The 11,513-nt window shown below is 30.1% G+C and overlaps 1 protein-coding gene across 1 annotated transcript; it reads left to right on the forward strand.

Moving 5' to 3' along the window:
• Positions 1–5,261: 5,261 nt before the first annotated feature.
• Positions 5,262–6,639, forward strand: LOC100813560 (ethylene-responsive transcription factor ERF027). The gene has a single exon (XM_003535579.5). The coding sequence runs from the start codon at positions 5,493–5,495 to the stop codon at positions 6,108–6,110; it is 618 nt and encodes a 205-aa protein (XP_003535627.1). The 5' UTR covers positions 5,262–5,492; the 3' UTR covers positions 6,111–6,639.
• The last annotated feature ends 4,874 nt before the right edge of the window (positions 6,640–11,513 follow it).

Below are 11,513 nucleotides of genomic sequence, written 5' to 3' on the forward strand. Positions count from 1 at the left end.
CTTCCTTTTTAATATTGTCCAAAAGCACATAATTGCTGGTCAAAGCCCAGAAGTCAGGTAAATATGGCTTTATACATTATTGAAACACCAATTGATCAGTTTGGCAATTTAACATGGCAGACACCGATATCTTTTTTGTGTGTCCTTACTAGTTTGGGGGAGGGGAGTGTGTTAAAAAGTATGTCTTCTTTATTTTGAATTAGTAATTTAAAAAATATTTTTTAAATTAATTGTTACTTTTTGTACAGGATTCAACTGAATTGAATTGTGTTGATTGGTTTGAGAAGACAAAGATATCATAGAACTTATTTTCTCCACTCACAATATTCAAACGAAAAGATATCTTACTACTCGGTTAAATAATTTAATTATATAAATAATTTATCATCTTAAATATTACACTCTTTAAAAAAAATCATTAAATTTATTTGATAAAAAATATTTAATAAATATTTTTTAAAAAAGAAAAAAATAATTTTATAAGATATTATATGATCTAACCAATAAATAATTAAAATAAGTATTTAATAAATATCTTAAATGGACTAAGTTGAGACAACACTAAACTATAACTTACACCTCAAAATGTCATGGGAACTAATTTTTCCTGACAAACCTATCAAATGCTCTTTCGATCTGGATCAAGTCATGACACTCAGAAATGGGAATAAAAATAAAATTAGTTTTCTTCCATCTTTTTGTTTGAGACTGAGATAAGGAGAAAAAGTGGCAAAATGTACATTGACTCAAACCGTTCACAACTCTTATTTCACGACTGTCATTTCTATTATTTATCATGTTCTTCATCAAATGTAAAAATTATTTTACTTATTTTTATTTGTAACATAGTTATTCAAAAATTAAAAAAATATTGAATAATTTACAGGATATTGTATAATTTAACCAATACATAATTTTATATAAATTTGTAAGATTAATAAATAACCTTTTATATATATTGATTTGCATAAAAAACTTATTTTAAAATTTAAAAATATCAAATGGTTATACTGTTATCTTTTTTATTTTTTTAAAAAAATTATAACTTAGACCCATACCATTACAAAATATTAAATTTTAAGGTTAAAAACATACCAAAGTATGGGAAATGAATGTATAATATATTATGTAAAATACAAGAATATATTTGTTATAATGCGAAATCAATTTGGCATCCATTTGGCTCAGTCAGTAAGTGCAACACACTATTAACAGAAATGATTGGATCGATTCTCTCCATAAATAAAGATTTACTCCACTCTCCAAATCTATTTTACTATTTTTATACTGTCATCAATGTTCTAAAAGCAAAACATCAAGTCAGACAAAAGAAAAATAAAATAAAATTGGACAAACTAGCAATTGATAGAGATTTCGTGCACACGCATACGGACAAAACAATATAAGTGCTGATTGGTTGGAACGCAATAGTGCTAAGTTGGCTTTTGGTTCTTCATATATTCAACCATTCAATTCAGGATATAACTCTTCTTTAAATAAATTTTGGTATTTTTTTATTATCTGACCATAAATAGATTTTTGCAATAATAATAAAATTGTTACAATTAAACCATTTAATACATAATATTTTTGGTAGTAGTGGTGATAACAATGAGTTTGAATATATAGTTTCATATAAATTATTCAAATTCCTTACCATTATTTGAATCTTAATAATTAAATTCTTTAACAATTTAATAAAAAAATTAAACGAAATAAAAAATCATATATATAAAAAGGTAAACTCTTGCAGATATGATTCAGTTACTTTTTGTAGATACTTAAGACTGTGGGGGTCGCAGGTTGCTTGTCCAATAATTTTTTTTTCTTTTGGTCCTTTCTTTCACTTGATTTTGGGGGTGGCCCTCCATCTTAACATGAAATAATTGATGTCAAATAAACATATACATGTATCCATGTGATTAGGGTATGGGCAAGGGGACACTAGGTACGGAACAATAAGAGATCGATTTGTTGTTTGTTGTATTATGAAAAACATGAATTAATTTATGTAAGATTGTTTTAATTTATTCGGTGATATTAAATTAAAATCTTTAACATGTAATTATCTTAAATACTCATAAAAAAATAATTTTATGATTTATAATAATTTTCCATAACTCAGAAATATTGTTTTGTACATAGTATTCTATTCTATATAGAATGAATACAGTACTGTAAAGTGAAAATTAAACTACGGGTGAAACCAGAAATGCTAAGTTGTTAGGGACAAGGGATATTCATATTCCACATGGGCATGGGACTATCCATGCATAATGTGTGGACCAGGGAGGCAAAACTCAGAAACCAATTACAGAAGTTGAAAATGATCGCAAAATGTACAGTGCAGATTTTTTATGATTTCACCGCACTCCCAAAAGAAAAGAGAGAAAAAAATTATATTCCCAAAGATATTTCGCTTTTGCGAACAACGGTATAATAATTATATGATTGAGTACCCTTTAAATAATTTAGTATGAATCGACTTGTTTAGGATTCCTTAATGGTCTTTTCTTTGTCTGTCCGTTTATACTTATGTAGTTTTTTCTTTGTCTATCCGTTTATGGTTAATATGTGAGTTCATTTTTACGATTAAATTAAAAACGAGCTTGTTGACTATGAGATATAGGGATGATCACTTTTCATTCGATGCTCCGTAAATGGTTTTTAAATTTTCATTTATTTAAAATAAGAGATTTATATATTAGAAAAATATAAAGGTGTAATTATTAATTAAAAAAGTGACGTGGACAGATGGATTTTCAATCTGCCTATAAGTTCAACGAAAGCTCAACACACATAATTCAAGTGTACAAATCTTCCTAAAACTAATACAAATACAAATAAAAATTAATTAGGCCTACTGCACATGGCTTACAAACTCTAAATAAGAACTTTCTTTTGTGCACTCTTCATCCTTAAGTAAGTTTTTCTATGTGCGCTATTTGTCCCCAATGTTTCGAGGACGGGGAGTATGATCATCACTAGAAGATGCCATTTACTTGCAACACAAAAAATAAAATACAATGCTCACTAAAAAATTATTTTCTCTCAATGATTTCCTCATACAACAATCGCATGTATAGAAGTTTATGCCTAAAAGATTAGTGCTACCTAGAAGTTGGATCATGCCCAGAACATCATGCTTAAAAGCTTAGTGGCACTTTATTAGACAATACTTGACAATTCACAAAGAACTCAGAGTACAATTCACATAGAACTCAAAGCACATTTGATTATATACTAACAATGTTATAGATGTTAAGGTAATTCAATTTTGTGTTAGGGTAACAATGTTATACATAGAGTATGGTTACAACCATAACAAGAAGAAATGCAATACACTACGGCAAAAGGTTAGATGTAGAAAAAGCTTGAATAATTAATTTGACCAAAGACAGGTGACCTCCTAACTTTATAAAGAAGTTCTGATAAAAATTTTAGCTTACATGATTAGTGACGAATGTTTTGTGTTATTATGTCAATAATTTTTGTCTTTTTAATTATATTTCTGTTCATTTTATTTATTATTTTGTTTTTTTTATCAAGATTTGATGTCTTGGTTCTTTTGAGGTAGATAATAATTAATGACAAAAATCATGGAGTATTACATTTATTAATTAATTTCGTCATGCAGATAGAAGTTCATTATCCATTGTCATTGGGTAAGCTAGTATTTATGGAAAATAATAATTGATTTGGCATATTGAAAATTTGTTTTACAAAATTATAATCCACAAATTTGTTTATATGTTATCATCTTTCATAATACATTTCATATATAGGTGTGTGTGCATAAGTGTTTTTTTTTATTAAAGAAAAACATGGGATGAACCTAAAATAATTTCACATTAATTAATTCATACATTTAAATTTGAGACATCTAATTAAATTAAAAGAATTATACGTCAGTTAATTTACATGTTTGATAATTTATGTAAATATAATCTCACTTGTTATTTAAAAATGACATTTTAACAAATCATAAATTGAATGTATTTTATAACACACACATATTTATTAAAATATAAATGAATGTATATTAACAATTATGAGTTTTCATGTACATCACTTGTTTTAGAAAGAATATATTGACAAGTTATATCTTTGGTTTTACTTTACCAAAACCAAAATTGTATCTATTCTTTTCTACGGGTGCGTTTAACTGATCCATCGTCACAGAACACACTCGATCACTTATACACTTATTGAATAACTGTATGTATGATATGAAAGAAAAAGGGTAAGAAAAGGTAGTGAGACTCGTGTAGCAGTACACAAAAATGCATGTGGTCATTAATATTTAATACCCATAAAGAGAGACCCCATCCCCATGTGTAAAAAATGAGTGAAATCCATGATCCTCCCAATGAACAGCTACTAATTTGTTGCTGCGAATTGTGTGCCTAATACGTGTTCATAGTGTGGCCTCTCCTCAACTTGACGTAGTAGTATACCATACCAACTACCAACATCCGTATACGTACGCAAAGGAGTGTAGCATAGCAAAGCTATCCCATTAATTAAAGTCCCTTCCGCGAGTTTCCCACGCTTTATCCCATTGGTTCAGTTTCAGTTGAATTTAGGCATGGGAAGTCTACTCGTCCACATAGGCATCAATTCGGACCCACTTTGACTTTGACCAAAAAAATTGAGTGCATCCAGATTAGATACGGATTTAGATTTTTTATTTTTTTTCTATTGAGAAAGTTAGGTTCAAAAATAGGATCGGATATACTGATTTCCATACCTTCCTATTCTAATATAATAAATATTTTAAATTATTATTATAGCTTTATAATTTTAATGAATTAATATTTGTTTTATATATAAAATTATTATTTTACTTATAATTTTATATAATTTTTATTTAATTTTATGTTGAGCTTAAAAAATAAATAAGAGTTAATAATTTTTATTTAATTTGTTGTTAAACATTTGAAATTTCAATTTTAATGAACAAAGTTTCATGATGAATATTTCTTTAAGTTATCCAAAATTAAATAAGGTAAAATAATTTAACATATAATAGATTCATTCCAATTATAAAAACAATTATCATATTTTTTCCATTTTTTATGAATTAAAAGAGCAAGATAAGATCAGCAACAAAATAGGAGAAGAATGACTCTAATTTTTGAATTCCGATGAAAATGGAAGACAAAGCCAAAGAGGACTTGAAGGCTTAGAAACTAGAGGCAAAATGAGACTAAACCCACTTGCCATGCCTAGTTGAGTTTCCCTTTTATTACTACTTATTAACCCCCTCCCCAAAGAAAAAGAACCATTACTTTCAGGTTTCATTTCAAAATATTCTCTCTCTCCTCTTAAAGCAAAACCCTTAATTATTACCAACGACCACACACCACAGCCACTTTCATCAATTTCCTTAATCCCCACCTCCACATAACAACAACAACGAACTAACGCCACCACATTCATTCTTTCCTTCTTTGTGCCTACAATACTACTACTACTACTACTAATTCTACATGGATGGCAACTCTTTTGGAAACGTGCCACCCCCACCAATACAAGTTCCTGATAACTTGGCTATCTCCTCCTCCTCTTCGCCAACTCCCACGACATCATCTCCGTCTCCGACACCCTCTGGAGGCTTTCGGTACCGCGGGACGCGGTGCCGGAGCGGAAAGTGGGTGTCGGAGATAAGGGAGCCACGTAAAACGAATCGCATTTGGCTGGGGACTTACCCGACAGCGGAAATGGCTGCGGCGGCATATGATGTCGCCGCACTCGCGTTGAAGGGTCCCGACACGCCCGTCAACTTCCCTAATTCGATACTGTCGTACCCTATTCCTGCTTCATTGTCCTCCACGGACATTCGCGCCGCGGCTGCGGCCGCGGCGCAGGCTAGGATCGTGAGGGCGCCGCAGGAGAGTGAGGAAACGGTAAACCCTGATGATGGCGGGCAAGGGTTATCGGAGAGGCGTGAGGAGTACATTGATGAGGATGAGTTGTTGAACATGCCGAATTTGCTCGATGAAATGGCCAGAGGAATGCAGGTTAGTCCCCTTAGGATCACTTCCTATTCTTCAGATGATTCGCCTGGGAATTCTGATGGAGATAACCTTTGGAGTTATACCCTTTGATCACTGATTTGTTGTTTGTTCAGTGAGTGAGTATGGTAATTTGTTTTGTGTTTGTTTGAAAGTTCGAGTCTTGATTATGTATGTTCAACCTTGTTAAATATTTGAAAGGAGGGCTTTATAACGGGATTGTGGGAATACTTGTGGTCTCGTACAAAAGAAAAATGCTTTGAGTGTGTTTGTGTTTGGTTTGCCCTCTTTCTGGTTGAAGCTGATTTCGGTTTTGGTGACTGCTGGGAAGGTTGCGTTGCGGTGTTTATGGAATGAAATAAGGTCAACTTTCATCATCGCTGGTTTATGTGATCCATTGTGTCTTAGATCCGTAGTTCCGTAGTTTCCGTACGGTCTAATCAGTTTGGGGAACCTAGCTAGCTAGAAGGATTCTCCTTTTGATCATGGGTCTTTCTTTCTTTCTCCCTAGTCCCTGGTAATACATTACATAGACGATTTAATTTTATGCGTGGGTTTGGTTGCCCTTTTGGGTAATTTTGCGACATATTTGTATTGAATGAAATAAATACTATTTCTGGCAGTTTGTTTGTTTGTTGCTGAGATGTATGGTGCTAGCAGCTTGTAGAAGTTTTCAGGATCTTTCGTATGTATGTAACTAAGCCCTTCTGGAGAATGATATATAGTATATGACAAATGACTTTTGTATCTATTCTCTTTGTGCTATATGTATAGCTGGAGGCTGGCGCCAAAAGTTACCGTACACACATTGTTTCTGCTTATCATAACTTGCTTCATATATATCAAACTATAAACTGCAGCATCGGCAATAAACAGGAGAGTTGCTATATATGCTAGGAAGAGAAATAAGGGTTTTGGTAAATTTGTTTTTTGAGCCACTAGTTAAATAGGTTAATGGAGACATTAGACATTCTCTAAGGGAGAGATAGAGAAATCTAAGAGTTTTAGTACAGCTGTTTTTTGAATCAATAGTTGAATGAGTTTTAACACATCAAGGAAGAGTTTCTCAAAACTAGTATCAAAACCCTTAAATTTCTGAGGGTATTATAGAATTTCTCTTTAAACAGGTATTAGGAAATGATTAATTTCTAAGTAACACGTCTCTCTTTTGATGCTAAGATTGGAAGAACCAATGATTGTCCTCTTTTTCATTCAATGGTGTGCAATCAAGAGAGATTTTCTTGGCATTAAATATCATATCGATCTAATTCTAGAGGTTGTTTCAGGTGTGTGTGTTGGTGGAACAAGATATTTTAGTACCCTAGCAAGATATCCATCATGTTCATGTCGGTAGCCTGATATATTTATAGTATATTACTATATATTGTTTCTGCTTTTGATAAGTAGGATTCAATCCCTAAATGATTCTGGGTTCACCGAAACCTTGACCAACGACCAGACAATTATAAGAAAAAGAAGTTTGATCGATGATATGCATCAATAACGGTTGAAAAATGACAATCACTCCTTTTCTTTTGGTTATGGGATCCCCTCTCATTGACATCTGACCACTACCATGAGTACAACTATTACAAGGATTTTCTTGAATTAGAACAAGGTTTATAAATGCAGTGGAAAATGGAACATGGATTAAGATCGAGCACTCTGGTCTATGATAGGCATTTACCTTTTGGAGGCCTTCCATTGTCAATATTTGCCGACATGATGCAAAGTTTCTGCCGACGGTTATGACAGAATGCTAGATAATATTGATGATCTGACCAAGGCGCCTCTATTTGAACAGTGACTTTTTTTCTTTTGCAATTGTTATATTTACCTATTCGAATGTTTAATTAGGATATAGTATTTTTTATTTGGCTCATTATCGAAAAATAAAAATAAAAATTGATTGGGATAAGGACGAAATGTGAGTACCAAATTCACCAAGTTACAACATTATGTTTAGTTTCTTTATGAAAATGGTATCAACGTAATTTGTTGATCAGTTACTAGAGATCGGCACAGAGATGATAACAGATGATTAACCAATGAAAGTCATCTAGTTTTTACCTTACTTGAAACTTTGAAGAAGATTGCTCTTGTATATACAACTGTGTAAGTGTAAAATTAATTAATTTGGTTTAGTTTCTTTTTCTTAATTTCCGCTATATTATGCTCTTTAGATATTCTTTTATGACAATATAATTTGAGAATACTAGTTTCGGGATTTATAATTTAATTAGAAAGGATATTTGGTGGAAATTAATTAGTAGGAAGGATATTTTTGCTGAAATGAAAAATTGTTACTCCGTACTTTTAGATATAGAATTAGTGTTGTTTGTAGAATTGAGTTTTTTGTTTTGTTTTGTGGGAAGTTTGTAGAGTTGAGATGTGTAAATGAAATGATGATTAATTTATGCACGGAAGGCATCTAGGAAAAAAAAGAAAAGAAAAGAGAATATTAAGTCAGAAAAATGGCAATCCTCATTATGATATGACAGTCATTTCTTCTGTGGGGGAAAATAACTTATTTATAATTTAATATATATATATATATATATATATATATATATATATATATATATATATATATATATAATATAATATAAAGACATTGTCTATTTTTCTTCTTCTGTCCAAAGTGAGCATACTATTTTCACATTGTGAGAAACTTTAGTTTTACCCAAAGAGTGCATGACCATATGATAAAAACTCACTCAGACAGTTTCATTATGACTAACATTAATTTTAAATTTAATTAAAATATATTGATAATATAAATATTTTTATATTATAATTTAATCATAAATTGTTATATATATATATATATATATATATATATATATATATATATATATATATATATATATATATATTATTGTAATTAGTACTTTAAATTTCGTATCTAAAATGGATTTTAATTGGTTGACTATTTTATATAGTTTTAATAAAAACAAGTCTTAACTTGTTTGATTTCAACGAAAATTAAATGTTCAAGATAGTTCTTATTTCTTAAAAAAAAATATTTAAGTGCAATTCAAACATTCATTTAAAAGGATGAATAATTAAGTTTCATTCACAATAGTTGAATGTAAATAACTAACAATGTCAAATTATATTGCAGAAAATAGCAGTGTGGCCCCGCCTCCCTCCCTCTCCCTTCTTTTAATGTTTTCAGAAGAATCTTATTTTTATGTATGATCAAGACTTTTGAAAGAATTATAGTTTCATTCCGGATTACGTAAAGGCTATTCTTTTCAACAAGTATTATTTCAGTTGAGTTTTTAGGGTCTTTTCTTCTTTTTTATAGGAAAATTCATTTTTCACTTTACCTATTTTGTTTTCATATGCGCAGAAGGTCTTACCTGTTGAACTTTGCTGAAGAGAAATGGAAAAGTTGGAAGGTGAGATCGAGTCAAGAGCAATTGTCTCTCTATCACCAATTTTTCCATACAAAGAATTGCCAAGAAGCAGCGTTTGAATGTGTATTGAGTTTTTTTTTTTCTTTCTATTTTTAATTATTATGGTCAAGATAAATATTAAGGAATCCATCAGAACTTATACAGTGTTTAATAAAATGGAAGGTATTCTTTTTAATATTCATTTGTTAACAATGATAATATTTTGAAAAAGAACAATATTGAAGACCAAATGGGGGTAATCCTTTACAACAATATCTACAGACACTATATTAATTAATATATGGCGTAGGATTGATATTCGATAATTAAGAAACCCAAAATTTAGAACATTCAATTTTGATTACTAATTTGAAAGGCAACGACAGACTTCACTTGGTTGGTAAGTCATCTGTCGCAGGTAGCTAGCGAAGTTCTCTTACAATCAATTTTGTGGCACGTCCAGTGTACAATGAGTAGTTTCAACTTTCAGGTTTCCCAACTCCATGAGCATTATTTTTTTAATAGTAAAATAATTAAAGGCATCAATTGAGTTATTTAGGCTAATCTATACAAGGTTGTTTGGGTAACATATGATTTGAAAGCAGAGAAAACCATACAACTAATTATAGCAACGTGTTTGAAAAACCAATTAAGTAGAATTAATCACATTCAATGAACGGGTCTAATTGTTGTGCCCATGTTTGATAAATAGGCAAAGAAATAATTTTACCTCGAAATATATTGAAACAGTATTTTGTTGTTATGTGATGAAAAAACCAGTTAATTACTTTGTGCATTGACTAAAATATATTCGTATTATAATATTACTTTAATAATATTTACATATCATTTTAATAATTACACACTTAAAAGTAGTTTTTATCGACATATTCAAAAATTACATTTACTAAAATTAATTTACTTCAAATTTATTTAAAAATAAAAATTAATTCCACAAAATTAAAATCATTTAAAATCAAGTTTACAAGGTTGCATCTAAACATGCACACTCTACCTATTAAACTTTGGAGGTTACTGAGAAAGAAAGAAAAAAGCATTTTCAATTTATAAGGATGCTTAGAGGCAACTATTCCCTTTTCCATTTTTGCCCTAAAGCCACTAATTAAAGGATTCTAATCTGTATTGGGTTTAGATTAGCCACTTAAAAGGAAAGAGTGTCATCACAGATAGTGGGGGATGAATTGAGGATCATTCTACTGTCTTGATTTTTGGGAGATTCTAATGTTCATCTGTCCCATCTTTTCTTTTCTTTTTCTTTTTGTTTTAATTATAAAACTCGGGTTAATACAACAGATATAGGTTTATACATTTAGTTGACTTAAATTAATAAGTGTCCTAAGATCAATAAATTAATAATACAACAATACTATAATACAATACATAATAACCAACTCATAACGTGTTTAACAATTAATTACTAATGTACTCAAGCATTCCAAAGTATGATAAAAATAATATCTGTTTGCTCCCCAGTATAATTACGTAAAAAATATTTATTACTCAATTTTAATATTTTAAAGTAATTACATATAGAAAACAACTCATTAATTAAAAAGTTTGCCCCCAAAGTATAGAAATTTATTAAAACTTATTTTTAATTTGGTATTGATATTATGATTATTATCCCTCCCGATATATAAAATTTATAATTCTCTAATATCAAATATAACCTTTATTTTTATGCGAAAGCAGACCACTATTTATAACTTTTGTTGGGAGTTCAAAAATGAAGAATTAAACTTTCATGTATTATCAGTTAAATCAAAACTTTCGGTAGTTTTTGGTTTTCTCTCTTTTAGATTTATTTATTTCACTCTCTTGATTTCATTTTTACATTTTTGCATTGAATGAATTGAGTTTATAAACATCCCTAACCTCTTTACAACGTAGTTGTAAGCTCAATGTTGACAGTTTTTTTCTTTTTCATTGCAGACTCGTCGTAATACAGAACTTAGTTGCAAGAAAGATGCAATGGTGTAAAAGGGTTCTCATGTTTTAGTTAGTGACGGAACATTGACGCACTTGTTGAGAAGATCTCGAGCTTCACACCACCGATTATAGAGTTTCAGCTAAA

Source organism: Glycine max, chromosome 10 (assembly GCF_000004515.6).
Source record: "Glycine max cultivar Williams 82 chromosome 10, Glycine_max_v4.0, whole genome shotgun sequence".
Classification (NCBI taxonomy): domain Eukaryota; kingdom Viridiplantae; phylum Streptophyta; class Magnoliopsida; order Fabales; family Fabaceae; genus Glycine; species Glycine max.

Coding starts and splice junctions, on each gene's coding strand:
- LOC100813560 (XM_003535579.5), top strand. CDS start 5,493: ATGGATGGCAACTCTTTTGGAAACGTGCCACCCCCACCAATACAAGTT.